Source organism: Ictidomys tridecemlineatus, chromosome 3 (genome assembly GCF_052094955.1).
Source record: "Ictidomys tridecemlineatus isolate mIctTri1 chromosome 3, mIctTri1.hap1, whole genome shotgun sequence".
Taxonomy (NCBI): Eukaryota; Metazoa; Chordata; class Mammalia; order Rodentia; family Sciuridae; genus Ictidomys; species Ictidomys tridecemlineatus.
In genome coordinates this window covers 17,232,974-17,253,506 of record NC_135479.1, presented here as the reverse complement: position 1 = coordinate 17,253,506, position 20,533 = coordinate 17,232,974, and the positions used below count along the sequence as shown (strand labels likewise).

Sequence of the window (20,533 nt, the reverse complement as noted above, 5' to 3'; positions counted from 1 at the left end):
GATGGGCTGAAGTTGTGGCTCAGAGGAGGAGCGGTCTTCTAGCAAGTGTGGGGCACTGGGTTCGATCCTCAGCACCACATAAAGTAAAATAAGGACATTGTGTCCACCTATAACTAAAAAATAAATATTTTTTTTAAAGTGAGAAAAGAATACTATGAAAAGAACTGGTGCAGGTCAAACAAAAATAAACAATACAACAGAAAGATAGGCAAAAGACATGAAAGGCATTTCACAGAAGACAGGCATGAAGTCAATAAGCATGAGAAATGCTTAACTTTGTAAGTAATGCGTGAAATGGAAAACAAGACCAAAATTAGCCCCCTTAGAATTTACGTTTAACTGGATGGCAAGACTCAAGTTTGAGAATACCAAGTGTTGGAGAGGATGTAGAGGAAGCGTCTTTCCTACATTATTGGAGACAGTGCTAATTGGTTCAACCTCTTGGAAAATGATTTGAAATTACATATATATATATTTTTAAAGAGAGAGTGAGAGAGAGAGGGGGACAGAGAGAGAGAGAATTTTTTAATATTTATTTATTTTTTCTTAGTTCTCAGCGGACACAACATCTTCGTTTGTATGTGGTGCTGAGGATCGAACCCGGGCTGCACGCACGCTAGGCGAGCGCGCTACCGCTTGAGCCACATCCCCAGCCCATGAAATTATATTTTAAAGTTGGAAATTCATATAACCAAAACCCCAGAAACTTTATTTATTGACAGGAAATGGATACACTGTGGTATTCAATACTTCAAAGAATGCTATTTAGTAATGAAAATGAATGGTGTATAGTTATAGGAAATCATATGAATGACTCTTGGTAATTGAAATATTTAATAAAATAGCAAGTCCCAGAAAGTAACAAACAAATAACACATTTTATTTTACATACACTATGTACATGGACAAATGACAAAAGTGTGTCATGAATTAAAAGAATAAGATTAATATACTCCTGTGTAGATTTTCCATTTAAGAAAGAAAACAAATCTTTAAGAACTGGGCCTTTCTACAGTTTGTTTTTATACTAACAAAAGGACTCTAAAAATGGCTACTTGAAGTCGTTAGTGATTGTTTTGTAGAAAAATGAGCTAATGACCTTATCCTATATTCTGAAGCTCCGACTCTGTTTTGAGTACATTTTTAGAAAACTCTATAAAGTACTTAGGATTGTTAAGAGCTTAGAAGCTACAATGGTCAGAGAACTAGAGGAATTGAAAAAAAAGAAGAAACCCTTAGAGGAGGTGAGGAAAAGTAGAAAGGAAGAGGGGGGGAGGGTATAAGAGCTAATAACTCACACATGAAGGATGAACTGAATTCAGGTTTCTATATCTTGAGATTATATGAAAACCAATAAGAAAACTAATTCTAGTTCAATATAAAATAAGAACTAATAAAGTCTCAAAATTGAATGGGCTGCCATATAAGGTGGTAAGCTTCTTATCATGAAAATATTTAGATAATGGTTAATCATCCAGCCACCAAGAGACATCGTATAGATGTTTACTTTTATTTATGATGCTGGTGATGGAACTCAAGAGTGTCCAGTGAACTGGGTCAGCAGCCCCAGATATTTCATATATTGGACACTTCTAGTACTAAGATTTTTTTCATTTTATAAAACTATATATGATATCATCTTCTGTAATACTGGGAAAATGGCACTTATTTTTCCTGAATTATCATCACTATTATTATGGCTTATATATAACTCAGTTATCTATACTCACTGGTTTGATATCATTCTCCAAAGAAGCAAGGAAGTCTCCTCTTGTCACCTGCAGGCTCTCTGCTTTCTCCATGTCCACTTCCACTTTAGTACTTGCCTAAGTCAAAATGGGAAAAAAAATATAAAAACTTTCAAGATTTAGAAATATTTTCAGCCTAAGAAAATAATATCTGAAGATTAAAAAGCATATTTTTACAGACAAAAGCTCAAATTTCTGCAAATCATATGTATTTAATAGGATTAATATGCAGAATTTATAAGAAAAACTATTAAAATTCAACCACAAAAAAATCTAGAATTTAAATAGACATTTTTCCAAAGTAGATGTACAAATGACTGAAAACACATGAAAAGGTGCTCAACATTATTAACCATTTAGGGAAATACAAATGAAAACTACAATGACATTTCACCTGATACACATTAGGATGGTTACTAACAAAACAAACAAACAAACAGAACAAAAATGATATGTGCTGGCAAGGATGTTGAGAAAATAAAGTCTTGTGCACTACTTGGGGAACATGAAATGGTGCAGACATTGTAGAAAACAGTACAGTGGTTCCTCAAAAAATGAAAAATAGAATTAATATATAATCTAGCAATTCCACTTCTGGGTGTCTACCCAAAGGATGGGAACGGGGTCTTGAAGAGATATTTGCCTACCCATGTTCATAGTAGCATTATTCATGATAGCTAAGATGTGGAAACAATCCAAGCATCCACTGATGAATGAATGGATAAGCAAAATGTGGTAACTACATACACTGGAATACTACTCAGTCTTAAAAAGGAAGGGGAGCTGGGGTTGTGGCTCAGTGGTACAGTGCTTGCTTAGCATATGTAAGGCACTGGGTTTGATTCTCAGCACCACACATAAATAAATAAAATAAAAGGTTCATTAACATCTAAATTTTTTTTAAAAAGGAGGGAATTCTGACACGCACTATAACGCAAATGAATCTTGAGACTATTATGTTAAATGAAATATATCCATTACAAAAATACAAATATTCTCTGATTCTTCCTATGTAAGCTATTTAGAGTAGTCAAAATCAGTCAGTCAGATGTTAAAACAGTGGTTGTCAGGCTAGGGAGAGGATAGAATTAAGAGTTAGTGTTTAATGGATATAGAGTTTCAGTTTTACAAGATGAAGAGTTCTAGAGATGGACAGAGGTGACAGTTCCACAAATGAACTATACATTTAAACTTACACTCAACTGTACACTCAGAAGTGGTTAAGTTGGTAAGTTTTATGATACTCATGTTTTAATATAACCAAAAACTTAGAAAAACAAATTTTTAAAAATCTCTTCAATTTATAAATATGTACATCCTTTGAACAATTCCACATCTAGGAATTTATTCCATAAATAATTCACAAATGTGTACAAAGCTAAATATACAAGGATATCTACTAGAGTGATTTGTAACAATAAAAGACTGGAAGCATACTGAATGTCCACCAACAGGGGTCAACGAAGAAAATTACAATATATCTATACCAAAGAATACTTTATAGTCCTTAAACAAAACAAAAACAACAGTAACAACAGCAACAACAACAACAACAACAAAAAAGTGAGGCATAGTTGGGTGTGGTGGTACATGTTGTAGGCCCAGCTACTTGGGAGGCTAAGGTAGGAAAGATCACTTGGGCCCAGCAGTTTGAGGCCAGCATGGCCAACACAATGAGACTTCAAAGACATAGATGCCCAGCCCACCCACCTCAGGATTTTGGTTTCACAGGTCCCATGGAGGGTCTACACCTTTATACGTTTATGAAGTGCCATGGAATGATTCTGATACTGAACCAGGTTTAAGAATCATTTGTCTAGGAGACCAGGGACTTGGAACTGATTTATAATCATAGTGTGTACTTGAGAACCTAAGTGCCAGCTCCAAATATTCTGCTTACTGCACCTGGAGCTAACACTTAGACATCTGGAGAAGCATCAAGGTCTTTATCAGCACTTGGAGCTGCCTGGACCTGATGAGTGATTAAGATACCAACACATTTTTTAATGTGACTGGGCTCACTACCAATAGCACAAAGCAAGAGTCAGTCTAATTTTTAAATTGGTATCATGGTTTTTTTTAAAAAGGCATCTTCAAAAAAAGCTGACTATAAAACAAAAGTATGTTAAGCAAATATCAACCTTCCATCAATATATAAAATATGAGTCATATTCCTTTAGGAACTGACTCCTGAGACAAATAAAACGACAGACATTAAAAAAGGGGGGGCAGCCTTAAGGGATAAAAAGAACTATGTCAAGAAACTGGATCAAGATGGCAAAGAGAACACATGTATTTGTTTCTTTTTCTGCCCCAAATTTCAAGAAATGAGAAAGATTAAAAAGCATGGAAGATATATGCAGAAATCTTAACACTGACCTAACAGGAGTCTGAGCAGCAGAGAACAGAAAGACTAATAAAGAAGAAACAAAAGACAGAAGAGAAAAAAATTCCACAGCTACAGAAAGGTGTGTCTTTGTAGTTTAAGGGGTTCAATGAGTGCTGATCAGTATAAGTGAAAAGCAACCACATCTGTCTAGACACACTGTTGTAAATTTTCTGAGCACCAAAGATGGAAAAGTCTAAGAACCTTTCTATGAGACAAAAATGGGTGGCCTGTAAAAAATTGGAATAAGATTGGGATGACACCTTTACTGGCAATACTAGAAACTAGCAGACAATGAACCTATGTCTTCAAAAATATGTCTGGATATCTGACCTAGAAATGACTCCCGAACGAACACAAGGAGGCACGAGAGAGCATTTTCATATCAGTATTGTTTTTAATAGACACAACCAGAAATATCTTGGATGTTAAACCATTCATTCATTCATTCATTCATTCATTCATTCATTCATTCATTCATTCATTCATTCATATTTACTGAGTGCTCTAGGAACTAGAGACAACACTAAATAAAATAGACAAGTCTCACCCTCACAGATCTTACATTTAAAATCATGTGGTAATATTCTAGAATACTGTGCCTTTGTCCAAAATAATAAAGGGAACTTATATGTACCGACATGGTAGGTTATCCAAGACATACTAGCAAGTAAAAAATGTAAACTATAGTCAAATTCATTAATGTTCATTTTTTTGAAAGCACATATGTATATGAATGTAAATATGAAGAAAGCAAATTACAAAGGTATATACCAAATGTTGGCTACCTCTGAAAAGGAGAAGGAAGGGATGTTGGACATGGTCTTTCTCATTTTTCCCTATATACTTTGGCATCCTTGAATCTTCTAAAAATAGAGTGTATTCATTTATGACTTCTATGATAGTCTATTTCGTGTTAACTATAACTTAACACCTGAGGCAGGTTAACATTAAAAAAAAAAAAAAGAGGTTTATTTAGCTTACAGCTTTGGATGCTGAAAACCCAAACACCATGGTGCACACTCTGGCAAGGGCCCCATGGCAGATGAGAAGAGTGTGCAGGATAAAGAATTCATCTCTCTAAATAGGAAGCCAGAGGGAGACTGGGTGGAGGGGGGCTTAGACTTATGGGAATACTCTCTCCAGAACTAATCAGGGTCTGAGAAGAAATACTTCACCTCCTTGGGAGGGTAGGGCTCAATGTCCTAAGGACCTCCCACTAGGCTCCACCTCTTAAAGGTTTCATAGCCCCTCTCAATACTGTCACTGGGGCAACAAATTTACAACACCTGAATCTTTGGGGAGACAACATCACTGAAACTATATCAGGTTCCATATTTTTAAAAAGAAAGAAAGTGATAAGTAACATTTAAATAGATGAATATTCCACTTAAATAGAACAGTTGGCATTTAGATTATTAATAAGGGTTTCATTGGTACATATTAGGCATTCAATAAGTATTAATCATATTTATTTAGCATTTCTAAGTTTAAAAAAAGGGAAATGTATTATAGGAAATGGGCATCTCCATGAAAAAAAGTATGTTAGCTCAGGCTAGGGATGTGGCTCAGTGGCAGAGTGCTAGGCCCTGCATTCGATACCCAATACCACCATCATCAAAAAAGAAACAAAAAAGAATTCTGATAACTCATAAAATATAAATCTCTACAGCCAACTTTGTGCGTGTGTGTGTGTGTACACGTGCACGCGCGCGTGTGCTGGGGACTGAACCCAGGGTCTTGCATGTGCTAAACACACACCCTTGACACCTCCAGCTCTAGAGTTCTTCATCAAGTAGGTTCATATACATTATCTCATTTCATCAAATTACATTATCTCATTTGATATAAACCTGGAGGCTTTCATAAGTCAATAAGGGCAGACATAGGATTTCCTTCCTGAGCAGCTTTACACAAAAGCTTTAACTGATTAAAACTTTTGACACATCTAAAAGGATTCTACAAAATGCAAACTATCACATGAAGGTGAAGAAGCAAGCTCCGACAGAATCATATTAAAATCCCAGTGAAGCTACCAGCCTCTTTTAAATGGCCCCTCCTTGTGTAGTCTTAAATTTTTACTATGATATTTGATATTTTGATTTGCTCTTATAGTAAAACTGAATTCAAATGACAGAAACACACAGTAATGTGAAAGAAAAATCTTGTCCATCTTTCAGTGCTTCTAAAAAAAAAAAAAAATCAAAATTCCAGGAAGGAAGGTGGTTCAAAACATCTTTTGACTAATTATTATTATTACTGTGATTATTATTTGGTACTGGGGATTGAACCCAGGAGTGCATTACTACTGAGCAACATCCCCAGCCCTTTTTGTTTTTATTTTAAGACAGGGTCTTGCCGAGTTGCCCAGGCTGGTCTTGAACTTGCAATCCTCCTGTTTCAGTCTCCTGAGCTGCTGGGATTATAGGTGAGCATCACTGTGCGGAGCTTTTTACTTATTATTAAGAAAGAATTCACTTCAATGAATTAAAAGTGAAATAAAACAGATACAGAAAAACAAATACTACATGTTTTCATTTATATGTGGAAGCTAAAAAAAATTATCTCATAGAAGTAAAGATTAGATATAGCAGTTATGGGAGGCCAGGAAGGGCAGGGAGGGAACAGAGAGAAGATGATTAATGGCACAAGGGTGCAATTAGAAGAAATAACCTCAAATGTTACCAATCATGGAAGGGGAACTATGGTTGACAACAATAACTGCATATTTCAAAACAGCCAGTAGAGAGGATTTTGAATGTTTCAAATATGAAGAAATGATAAATGCTTGAGGTAACAGATACACCAATCATTCTGATCATCACATACTATACACATGTATTGAAATATCATATCTTATCTCATAAATATGTACAATTATTATGTGTCAATTAAAAATTAAATTTTAAGTGGATTAAGATGGTGGGAAGAAGAGTTATTTTAGAACAAGTTGTTTTCAATCTTACCAGAAATTTTAAAAGTTACCTAATTGTAAATAATAAATATTCCAATTGTAAATTATTTCTATTTGTTCATTAAGTAAAATTTTTAAGGATTTCTCTTTTTTAAAGAGTTTCTTTTTTTAATGTTTATTTTTATTTATTTATATGTGATGCTGAGGATCGAACCCTGGGCCACACATGTGCTAGGTGAATGCTCTACCGCTGAGCCACAACCCCGGCCCTTAAGGATTTCTCTTAATCAACTTTTACTATTTTATAAAAATAGCAAAGTCTTATTTTTAAAAGTCAAGAATTCTGAATTTTTACTCATTCAGAAAATATTTTCTCATTTGCTTGAGTTAGTAAGATATTTTCTGCAGTTTATTTATAACACCTAATCAATATAGAAGAGGCAGCATCTTTCAACTTATACCTGCAGAAACTCATTAGCTTGTATTTCAACACTAGCAAATATCAAGTGGTCACCATTAAATTTCATAACCTTTTAAATCTGACCTTTCAAAGTTCTTATCATTCTTCTCTTAAAATAAGGGTAGAATAACCATAATCAATCAAAAAGTCTACATAAAAGAATTAATTTTATTGAAATTCAGTAAATATAATTCAGAGCTTTGATTTAATTATAAAGTATTTGTGTCCTTGATTTATTCCTTACAGCAGATTAGAGAAGAAATTTGGATTATGAATCTTTTCTACCTGAAGCAGAAATTCCTTTCAAGACAAAAACAACCAAATGTCACATGAATTTTAGTTGACCGAAAACATGGGTTCAAGTATAAATGACATGAACCTCAGGTGTTTACGGCTGGACTTTCCACTTGTTTCAGAAAACCTGAAAAAATAGTGTAACAGCGAAGACTTGTTTACTTAATTGGCTAAATCTTTCTTTAGGTATAATCTTTTGAAAGGGAAGCAAAATATCACTTAAAGTGCATTTTTAAAAATTATTTTTTATTTTTATATTAAAGTGCATTTTTTTATACTATGAAGAAAGAATGTCATAATAGTTGAATGTTGTGGATGTTTTAAAGTTCTACCCAACTTTAAATCCTAAGCTTGAAATTAAAAACTTATTTATCAAATATTACAAATAAAGCTATGAACATCTACAGCAGTGGAAAAACTGAAACTATGTCTTTTGTTCTGCTGAGGAGTCATCCAGTTGGGAAAACAGTGTTTTGAGACTCTTTAACAATGCAGACTGTTAGAAATAGAAATAAAGAAACACATGTTAGTAGTATGCCTTTTGGGGGGTGAGATTAGTGATGTAATCTTTCTCTTTCCTAAGAGCCCACATAGTGCTGCACATTAGCTATTTTATTGATATTGGGAAAAATTGAAACCTATTTTATACAAAAAGCATTGATCACAAATTAATATGTATCCATGAAGCTTTTAAGAATATTCAACCACATGAAAAAAGTGAGGGAAATAACAGTCAACTGTTCACACTACTGACTTGCAAATCTGAAGAATAACATATTCTATACAGTGTAACAAACATTTTAGCTCTATAATTAGATAAATTATAAATGCAATATTGAATAAGTATTGAGTGAAAATAATGAGTAAAAATCAGAGGGCTGAGGTTGTGGCTCAGTGGTAGAACACTTGCCTAGTGTGTGAGGTACTAGATTATATTTTCAGTACCACATTAAAGAAATAAATAAAATAATGGTCCACTGACAACAACACACACACACACATGAAACTCAGATATTGAAAAGGATGTATATGACATTCTCTAAAATCAACCAATAATACAAAAAATGTATGTAACTAGCATTTATATAGATTATAGTACTTCCCCTTGACAGGTCAGAAACAAACAGCAAAAGAACTGTGTAATATATGACCACACTTCTTGACTAAGAAATCTGAGACCTTCCTACCAATCTTCTTGCTTCCAATATAGATAAACCCAACATGATTTGAAGAACACTTCTTTGTGAGACAATGGTTTAGAGTAACATTTTGGGAAAAGATTATTGTGGTAAAAATGACAAATGATTAAATCTGTGGCCAATGCACATGAAAGTCCAATAACTAGCACATTAACTATGGTGGACTATACTAAGACATCCTCCTGTGGCCCAAGTTGAAGGATCATTAAGGAGCAGTTTTCATATCACTTACATAATTTTTTTTGAACTCACCACCACTTTTTACTAAGGCTTATCTATGGCCAGGAAGAAGAATGGATTTATTTCTGCAGGTATAAGCTGCATTAATGAACCTAATACTGTATTCCCACAATGATCAAACTTTTGGAAAAAATGAGCTAAAACAAAGTCACTTCTATTATTTAGAGAAACTATGACTCATGTATAGAGTTTCAGACTACATGTTTAGTTTACTCATTGAAAAAATATTTTCTGAATATTATCATATGCTCAGTATTTAAATCTATATGGGATACTGCAGAAGATTCCTAGATGAATTAAAAAGTGGACTTGGGGCTAGAGTTGTGGCTCAGCAGTAGAGCGCTCACCTAGCACACGTGAGGCCCTGGGTTTGATCCTTAGCACCACATATAAATAAATAAATAAAGATATTTAATTAAAAAAAAGAAATAGACTTAACATTTAAAGGGGTCAGCAAACTTTTTTTCTATAAAAAAACAGATAATAAATATTTTAGGCTTTGGGTAGGCCATGCAGTCTCTGTTGCAAACACTTAACTCTGCCATTACAGCATAAGAGCAACCATGCCCATGAATAAGTGTGTGTAGTTGTGTTTCAAAAAAAGTTTAATCATAAACACTGGTGGCTGACCAGATTGGGCCCACAGACTACGGTTTGCTGACTTCTGGTCTAGAATCATTGACAGGATGTACCCCAGTAGTTTCAACAGACTTGACCTCTCTCTTCAGGCTTTTATTATTTCCTGCCTGTTATAAAAGTTCCCTTCTCTTGTCTTATGTCATTGACTCTACTCCCCTAAATACTCCACTTGACACTGCTATTCTTAAAACTCTTCAATGGCTTAGCACTACTGGCAGAAAAATAAAGTCCATATTTTTAGTAGAGTATAAAAGATTCTTTGTGCTCCATCCCTTGCTTTAGTCATCTGACTTACACAACAATGTTTCTCTCCTAGTACCCCTTCCCTAACTTCTGTGCTGAAGCAGTACCAAATTATTCAACACATCATGCTGTTTTATGTCCCTGATCCTTGGCATATGGTTTTCCTTCTACCCACTAAGAGATATTCATATCCACACAGATAATTGCTGTGTGGTTTCTCTCACCCTATGTTGACCACACCTGATACTTTTTAACTTCCTTACCTTGCATATACTTTCAATGACTGGATAGGGAGGATCAGACTGGGAGCTACTCAATGGCAGGCAATTTACTTCTCTGCAATTACAGCATTAACTCCTAGCACAGTGCACAGTATACTGCAGACACTGAATAAATCTATTTGGACCAAAGTCAACTGGAGGCATTTTAATAATACATTACTATTTCAGGAAGAAAGAGAGCACATCATTCTTGGAAGGGAGAATCAGAAAAAGTTGGAGGACAGGGTAGCATATGAGACAGGTAAATATAGGGGGTAAAGATCCTCAAATAAGGGGGAAAAAAAGAGCAGAGATGTTGAAAAATAAATTAATGTCTGATAACTAGTAACCATCAAGTATTTTGGTTTGGCTGAAGTATATGGAGAATAATCAGGAAAACACCTGGAAGGGCTAATTATAGGCAGACCTAGAGAACTTTAAAGACCAGGCTAAGAAATATTTATTTTGCTCTGAAAATAACAGAGTCATGAAGGGTAGAATGATCATGATCTGAGATGGGAAAGTTAGTCAAAGAGAAGATGGGTGGTGGCAGTTGTTGAGAGCCATAGCCGAGTTGGGATGGTGCAGTAAAAACTGAAGGATACTGAACAATACCTGCAAATGACATGATATGGGACACAGAAGTAGCAGCAATTAAAGATAATCCTGAATTTTTAAGTCTGAGAATAAACAGTGAAATAGAAGCAGGAAGAAAAGTAGTAAAAAAGGGTATTTGGTTTTGGAAAATTAAATATGAGACATGAGAAAACATGGGTGGGAGCATTTAAAATGAATCTGAAAGTAGGAAACAGATATGTTCGAGAAATGTGATATAAATCTGGGAGTCATCTGTCTACAGTTGATAACTAAAAACTGAAGAAAGGAGCTAGGATCAAGAACACTTTATTTATCAAACCTATCAAAAGAAAAGCATAGAGGTATGTATTTCTGCCATAGTGTCTATAACATTATTGTAATAATTTGCAAACATGTTTGCTTCCCTGACTTTGAACCCTTTGAGAGAAGAGGTCATGATTTATTATCTTGCATCTCCAGCCTATTATTTCAAAATTGCAAGTATTTGGCATATTTGCTAAATGTAGCAATCTCTATAGTTCTAATATCCAACTTGTGGTATATTAAGGTACAAATGAATATGGTGCAAAGATTTTTTTATTTTTTATTTTATTTTTTTGGTACTGGGGATTGAATCCAGGGGCTCTTAACCACTGAGCCACATTCCCTGCACTGCCCCACCACCTTTTATTAAATTAGAGATAGGGTCTCAATGAGTTGCTTAGTGCCTTGCTAACTTGCAGAGGCTGGCTTTGAACTTGAGATCATCCTGCTCAGCCTCCCGAGCCACGGAATTATAGGCATGTGACACTGCATCCAGTCCAGTGCAAAGATTTCAAAAAACTTCAAAATCTTTAATTCAAGGGCTAGGAGTGTGGCTTAGTGGCAGAGTGCTTTCCTAGTGCACACGAGGCCCTAGGTTTAATCCCCAATAACACATACACAAAAAAATAAGTAAATGAAACCTTTGCTATATGCATCTGTGAAGATGAAGGCAAAATAAGGTAGCATTGTCTTTCTTTCTGGTATTCTAAAGATTGAGCAGTGGACACTTAATTCTTACTTCTTTATCATCTCTTTTCTCTATCAGAAGTCAGTCTACCTGCCTTGGCATGCTTGATAGGAAAAAGAACGTGAGCATGGTACTAAGAGAACTGCAAACACCTAGTTGAGTTGGTTTTCCTGACCTTTATGTGTCTGTTCATAGCAGTGGATTGTGCTGCTCGCACCAGACCCTCCAATTCAGCACCACTGAAATTCTTGGTCTCCACAGCTAATTCTTTAATGTCTACATCAGCAGAGAGTAACTGATGTCCTCTCATTCTTGCTGTGTGGATGTGAAGGATCTGTAGTCGACCTTTCTCATCTGGCAAGCCTGAAAAAAATAAAATAGACATACATTTGCTTTCTCTCGAGAGCCCTTAAGACATAATTATATGGGCTGGGGATGTGGCTCAAGCAGTAGTGCGCTCGCCTGGCATGCGTGCAGCCCGGGTTCGATCCTTAGCACCACATACAAACAAAAATGTTGTGTCCACCGATAACTAAAAAATAAATATTAAAATTCTCTCTCTCTCTCTCTCTCTCTCTCTCTGAAAAAAAAAAGAAATTGTCTTTAAAAAAAAGACATAATTATAATCCTAATGCTTTTCTTCTAGGTGCTCAAGCAAGATATAGAATTTTTTTTTCTTTTCCATAGATATAAAATTTTCTAACAAAATTTAAATTAGGTGTTATTGCTCCTCTTAATGAACTCTAAATGCTATAAGCATTTACATGTGCACACAGAACACATGGGTGCATGCACACAGCACAGCCATCAGTGACAGATCTACTTACCTATCTCCATTTTAACTTCCAGTCTTCCAGGTCGAAGGAGAGCCTCATCTATCAGATCTGGTCTATTGGTCATTCCTGAATGCAGATGTGAAAACACAGTGACAAACAAATGATCAGAGTTTGAAAATAATATAAAATGTCTCTTCAGTATATGTAATAGTAATTTCTCTAACAAGCTAAGAAGACATTTTATAAAAGTCAAATAGTAAACCAACTTATTCTCAAATAAAAACCAACATTCAGTCTTGATCTATTCTAATGAAAATATCAAGAGATTTTGCTTTAGTATTTCACTACTTTACAAGCAAACAGAATACAAAAGTAATGAAAACTTTCAATAATTAAAAAGAAAATTTCAGGTTCAGAGAAGGTAAATGACCTGTTAAGGTGATGGGGGCAATGTGAACATAAACTCTCTGATTTCAAAGTCCTTCCCATTTTTTAGGCCAGTCCTAAACCTTCATAAAACAGCTCTGCACACACCATCCAAAATCATCAGGAAGTAGCTCAGGACATAAAACAGTTAAAAAAAATAGTGACAATAGTGATGTAGAATCTGAGGGCCTTGGGGGCCTGCTGTAATGCAGGTTGAAAACCACTGCATCACACAGCACTGCCTTTTTCATTAAACCTACAATTCACTAAAACTCAACTTTTATTTATCCTATTAAAATTCAACATGCAAATAGTCTTCAACATCACTTGATTCTAATTTGGAGACAATGACACAATTACAACCTACACAGATCTCATGTTTTTGGAAGACTAGAACTTTTCTAAATGAAAATATACATACCAATGACAAGGATATTGTTCAGCTGTTCTACCCCGTCAATTTTGGACAGCAACTGGTTGACGACAGTGTCATGAACTCCAGTGCTACCAGCCATGCTCCCTCTCTGCTTGCAGATGGCATCAATTTCATCAAAGATGATGATGTGCAAACCACTGTTAGCACCAAGCTATTAAGGGAAGAAATTATGTTAAAGGTCACAATTTAAATGTATTATTAAACAAATTAATCAAAAAAGCAAAACAAAGCTTTCAACAGTTTGATTTCACTCTAGTACGACTAATAAATGTAGCAAGTATAATTTAATCACAGTTGATGCCCTCTCAAAGGTATTAGAACTCTATTTTCAGAATTCTACAAACCGAAAAGACATCCCTGAACCTCACATTTAACAGTCATAAAACAAAAATAAACTGTTATATAGTATTTATATACATATATATAAAGTAAACAGTCCATCAAATAACTAAATGTGAATTTATATGTATGTCTTATCTTACTACTTGAAAGAAGAATTCTTACACCTCTCAGATGCATTTGTTAAGTCAGTGAGGAGCCATTTGTTAAGTGGGTGAGAAGACTGTCCCAGAAGCAGTAAGTTTATTGTTTTGCCATATTATATAGCTAACGATTAATTCCACCCAGGGGGTGGCTGGGAATTGGGCAAATGATGAAGAAACTGAACGTGATTCAAATTTACTTACATCACATGAAAACAGATTATTTTTCTCTAAGAGTAAAGTGAGAACAGAGAAATGGTTTACAAGAACATGGTAAAGGGGTTCTATTTCTTCTGCATAGTGATTTCTGCTTTGATATTATAAACAGCCATCATCAAAAGACATTAGTTTATGTTTATGTATTTCTGACCTTTAATAGATACAAATACTTTTTTGGGGTGTGGTGCTGGGGATTGAACGCAGGTCCTTGTGCATTCGAGGCAAGCACTCTACCAACTGAGCTGTATTCCTAGCATGAAACAAATACTTTTGAATGTTAATTTATTAGACTAAATTAACACAGACCTTCTAACAATTTATATTCAATTAAGCCACCTATTAGGGACCAAAGGAAGAAGAACATGCTAGAAATGTTTTCTTTTTCTTAAAAATTTTAATAACTGCACATGTTTATGGGGTACAGTGTGATACTGCAATATATACATACAATGTAGAATGATCACACCAGGGTAACTGGCAAATCTAACACCTCAAACACCATTTCTTTGTGTTGGAAATACTCAAAATCCTCTCTACCAGCTATTTTGAAATATACAGCTAATTCTTGTCAGCCATAGTTCTTTTTCTTTCTTTTTTATTTTTAACACAAAAAAGAACCTTAGGAGCTGGGCACAGTGGCACATACCTGTAATCCAGCCACTTTGGGAGGCTGAGACAGAGAACTGCAAGTTTGAGGTTGGTCTTACCAACTTAGTGAGATCCTGTCTCAAAATAAAATAAAAAGGGGTGGGGATACAGCTCAACGGTACAGTGGGAGAGCAGCCCTGGGTTCAATATCCCAACACCCCCCCCCACATATTGGGGATTAAAATAAAACAAAACAGAAAAAAATAAACATAACCTAAATATAACAGTACATGAATAATATAAATTAAACGATGAGCATAGTGAGATTGAGGATTATGAGGCTAAAATTGTTTTATTATAAAAGTAATAAGTGTGTTAACTGAGAAAAATTTGTAAAATACAAATAAAGTTTAAAAATAAACTACATTGGATCACCTAAAGATAACTGCTATTAACATTCTACAGATTTATTTCTACATTTTAAATTTAATTTAAAAATTGAAATTGTTAACTATTCTTTAAGAACAATTCCAAATGGCTATTTTTATTTCTAATTGCAAAATATATGACTATAGAAAATTTAGAAAAATATAAAAAAAATTGAGATCACAATCACCTCAAAGTCAATCAGCCAAGATGCTGCTATATAATATTTTATATTCTGCTCTATTAAGTCCAGTCTTTATTTTAAATCCTTTTCCATATCTACCCAATGATTTTTAATAGCTTTATACTAGTTCATTATGACTAGTTCCACGGTTTAACTCCCATACTTAATACCTTATTAGATATTTATATATATGTTGCTTCATAATATATATGATTATTTTCTAAAGGCAATTGTTAGGTCAAAGGTTTGTTGAGTATTTTAAGGAACCTGAGAAGGGTGTCAAACACTTTTCCAGAAAGGTTTTCTCAATTTATAATCCCACCACGGACTATGACAAAACAGTGCCTGTTTTGGCAGAGATTCACAAATAATGAATATTAGAAACATTTAAAAAGTAATTCTCCAGCTGGTGTTGTGGCTCAGTAGTAGAGTACTTGTCTTGCATATGTGAGGAACTGGGTTTGATCCTCAGCATCAAATAAAAATAAATAAGTAAAATAAATATATTGTGTCAATCTATAACTAAAAATGTTTTTTTAAAAGTATTAACAGTGGCATCCTTTTGTGAGTTTTTTTTTAATTTTATTTTTCAGTGCTAGGGATTGATCTTTCTATAAACCTTTAAATCACATTTGTCTAAATACAGGCTGAAGAGGCTAGAAGTTTTGCATCCCCCACCACCACCACGCCGTGGCCTCACACCTGCTGGGCAATACTACTCAGTGCTCTACCACTCAGCTATACCCAGCCCTGTAAATTACATTTTTCATCATTGTGAGTTCTCTTATTTGATGTCTTCTGTACATTTTTCTACTAGAATTTAAAGTTTTTATTATTGCTTTATAAAAGGTGTTTTATGAAGAAAATTATTATATCTGTTGCACATATTTTATCCCAGTTTGCCATTTGACTTGATAAGTGAAAGTTTTTTGTTTGGTACCAGGGATTTAACCTAGGAGCACTTAACCTCTGAGCCACAACCCCAGCCCTTTTTTATATTTTATTAGAGATAGGGTCTTGCTGAGTTGCTTATTCCTCACTATTTGCTGAGGCTGACCTTGAACTTGTGATCCTCTAGCCTCAGCCTCCTGAGCCACTGAGATCACAGGTGTGCACCACTATGCCTGGCAAGTGAAGATTTTCATACTATTTAAATAGTTAACATTATTAGTTTTTATTTTTTCTATGTTTTCTGTTACATTAAGCCTTAAAATTCTTCCCCATTATAGACACTAATGGTCACCTACCTTTACTGCTCTTTAAATTAATTATACTACATATAATCATACAATTCTTTTTTTTTTTTTTTTGGCACCAGAGATTAAACCCAGGGATGTTTAACCACCGAGCCACATCCCCAGCCCTTTTTTGTATTTTATTTAGAGACAGGGTCTTGCTGAGCTGCTAAGTACCTCACTAAGTTTCTGAGGCCAGGTTTGAACTCGTGATTCTCCTGCTTCAGCCTCCTGAGTTGCTGGGATTTCAGGCATGCACCACTGCACCCGGCCATTACATACAATTCTTTATCTGGGATATTTTATTTTTGAGCCACATCTCCAGCTTACCCCAAGAGAGGTAAGAATTCAAATAATTCTTCAAATAGTTAACTAATTGACCCAATACTATTGACTAAGTAACCTTTCCTTTCTCCACTGGTTGAGATGCCATCTTTACCAGGCTTTGGATTTTATGCATTCTAGATATTACCAGTTCATCTGTTCTGTCCTGGGATTCACAGATGTTAATATCTCTGTAACTATAGTAGTAGGTTAGGCAGTTTTTTCAAGACTTTTTCAAGACTATCTTGGCTCTTTCCAACCATATGTACTTCTATCAGATAAAAAACAGCCTCCACCAATTATAAATAAGAAAGAGAGTAAGGAAAAAAAAAGAGGAATTCAAGCTTTGATTAGAATTAGACTAAATCATGAAAATAGTTTAGGAAACACTAATATTATATCCTTATTTGAGTAGTGGGTCTATTAATCTATACACATGTTAAAATTCATAAAACCATACACCAGAAGAGAAAAAAAACAATTTTACTGTATTACAATAATACTCAAACTGGTAAATATCTTATTGTAACATTCATATTTGGAGTACTGTTCATTTTTAAGTGCACTTCTATGTGAGATGATAGTCATACAATAATAAACATTTCCAAAATTTAACTAGGTTTTATTATTTTTTTCCCTGAATATTACTTATAAATTGTTCACCTTCCATAAATATTTTAAAAATTAAGTTCAAATCTGAAAAAAAATACAACTTAGTTTCTCAATATCATTATATTTATCTAGTGTAGATGTCTAGTGATAAATGAGAGCTTGCTTCCTTAAAAATTCAACACTAAAAATATTCATCTTTCCATCTGTAGAAAAGATTGGGAATGAAAAATCAGAACAATAAGCTTAGACTTGCCAAAGAAATTCTATGTAGAAGGGTATTAACTCTTGCCATCTTTAGTGTAAAAGAAGGATGTTCTTGTTTGTGACTGAAAATTGTGAGATTTTACTTAATTTTTAAAAAATATTTTTAGGTGCAGATGGACACAATACCTTTATTTTATTTATTTGTATGCGATGTTGAGGATTGAACCCAATGCCTCACATGTGCTACTACTGAGCTACCAAACCCAGCCCTTTATTTGATTTTTAAAAGACATTTTTATTCATGTTTATCTGCTCGATATAGCAAGAAACAAAAAAGTGGTATAATGTATGAATTTTACTGTCAGTGTGCCTTGTGTTGCAGCTGGAATCACAACTTCCTTTTTAGTCCAACCTCAAAAATCACCTATGTGGACAGGGAAGCCAAAGACAATAAGAACACTGTGTGTGATTAAATGATCACAGGAGTAATCTGTCCTAAACATATTTCAGTACAATTCTGACCTTTTCAAAACTTACTAATCTTTTGACCTGTCATCAGGTCCCTTCTCCAACCTAGTCTGCACAATAACATCAATTTTTACAGGTGTGTTACTTAAATAAAGGCAAATTCTTATTACAATAAATTAAAAATCAGGTAAGGAAGGATATCAAGATTAATGTTCACAGATTAATATAGCTGAATCATCAATAAAGCCTTTACCAAAGGATCTGAATTTCCACAATGCAATCTACTTTAGTTCATTGGCTTCTAGCTCTGTTTTTAACCATCTGCAGTCTTTCCCCATAGAAACAGAGCCGATGCTGTTGAGCCCCTGGCAACAGCCTTTGAAAGTGGCTGTTCTATATTTAACTAGTTTGACCTATATGCAAGTGTTCATCTTCGTCAGCCTGGACTGTCCAGAATCACTGAGGGGATGCTTCTTATTATGTAACACATTTATCCTCTGTGGGATTACTTGGGTATAGCAAGCCTTTTCTGGACATAAAGATTTGAGAAAGATATCACTAAAAAGGCTGGCTCTGATTAAAATCTATCTAGAAAATCTTTGCCAATTTATGCCCCACCCCCCGCCCACACCATTACAGGGATCAAACCCAAGGGAGCTTTACCACTGAGCTTCTTCATTCCCAGCTCATCACCCTTTTTAAAAAAAATTTGTGACAGGGTCTCACTAAGTTGTTGAGGCTGGCCTTAAGCTTGTGATCCTATGTTTCAGCCTCCCAAGATGCTGGGATTATAGGCATGGGCCAGTGCACCTGGCTGTCAAATGTTTATCATTAGTAGCATCATATTCAAATTGCCTGCAAGTTTAAAAACAACACCCAAGTTACCTATGTGGCCAAGTGGAAACTATCATAACTAAGGTTTTCTTCTTTACATGGCATTTTAACTTACCTGTGCCTATAACCATCAGGGTCCATTAGACTCATTTCAGGTTTTTTCTTTTTGAACAGTTCAAACTATTTATAAAGACTGATATTTTGTATCTTTTCCTTTTTACAAAACTTCCAAAAAATAAAAAGAAAAATGTATTTTTTTAAAATAGAATAATGCTCATTCTATCTTTCAATAACCACTGAATCTTCTTATAAATCTAAAATACATTATGCTGTTGCATCATCCTAAAAATTATGTCATTGTCATTAATTATTTCCAACTATACTAAAGTAAAAAGAAAATGGTGCACTCCTATGATCCCAACAGCCTAGGAGGCTGAGGCAGGAGGATTGGAAGTTTGTAGCCAGCGTCAGACCCTTTCTCAAAAAAAAAAAAAAAAAAAAAGTGTCCTGACTGCTCCTCAGTAGGAAATGGAATACCATACAGATATTAAAATGACTTATATGAGGCTGGGGATGTAGTTCGGCTAATACAGTGCTTGCCTTGCATGCATAAGGCCCTGGGTTCAATTCCTAGCACCAGGGGGGAAAAAAAAGACTTATATTTATCAATATAAATAGAACCCAGAAACATAATATCTCATATTTTAAAAAAATCTAGTTATTTCCTCTCAGCCCCTTAAAAATGATATTCAATGGGCGTCTTGTTTCCATTATTTCTGTTGAGGAGACAGCTGTTAGCCTCACACTGATTGGATGGGGCCTGTCATCAGGAGGGCAATCTGCTTTACTCAGCCTACCGATTCAAAAGTTAATTTAATCCAGAAACACCCACGCAGACATACCCAGAATAAGGTTTGACCAAATACCTAGTCACCCTGTGGCCTAGTCAAGTTGACACATAAAATCAAGCATCACATTAGTAAACTCTGATTTGATTTTTTTTTGTACTGGGAATCCAACCCAGGGGTGCTTACACTGAGTTACATATCCAGCCTTTTTTATTTTTTAATTTGAGACAGGGTCCCACTAAGTTGCTGAGGCTATCTTTGTACTTGTGATCCTCCCCTCCCAAGTCTCTGGAATTTCAGGTGAGCACCATCACACCCAGCCTCTGGTCTGATTTTTAAGTTAATTTTATTTTTTTCTAAGACTCAAATCCTCTGACAACGCAATCCTGCCATTCTACTACTCTACTACTGAGCTGACTGAGTGTAAGTAAGCTAGCTTTCTGATCATGGACCTTGTGTGTGTGAATAAAATTCTGTAAGTCTATACATGGATTTACCAA

General features: G+C 34.8%; 1 protein-coding gene across 2 annotated transcripts in view; it reads right to left on the bottom strand.

Moving 5' to 3' along the window:
• Nsf (N-ethylmaleimide sensitive factor, vesicle fusing ATPase) overlaps positions 1-20,533 on the bottom strand; it is a 147,843-nt gene that overhangs the window by 47,323 nt on the left and 79,987 nt on the right. For both annotated transcript variants that reach the window (XM_021728362.3, XM_005328151.4), the window contains exons 10-13: positions 13,595-13,760; positions 12,799-12,873; positions 12,147-12,334; positions 1,731-1,826 (exon numbers count right to left, since the gene is read on the bottom strand). In XM_021728362.3, coding sequence (XP_021584037.1) covers positions 1,731-1,826; positions 12,147-12,334; positions 12,799-12,873; positions 13,595-13,760 — 525 coding nt within the window. The remainder of the gene's footprint in view (positions 1-1,730; positions 1,827-12,146; positions 12,335-12,798; positions 12,874-13,594; positions 13,761-20,533) is intronic.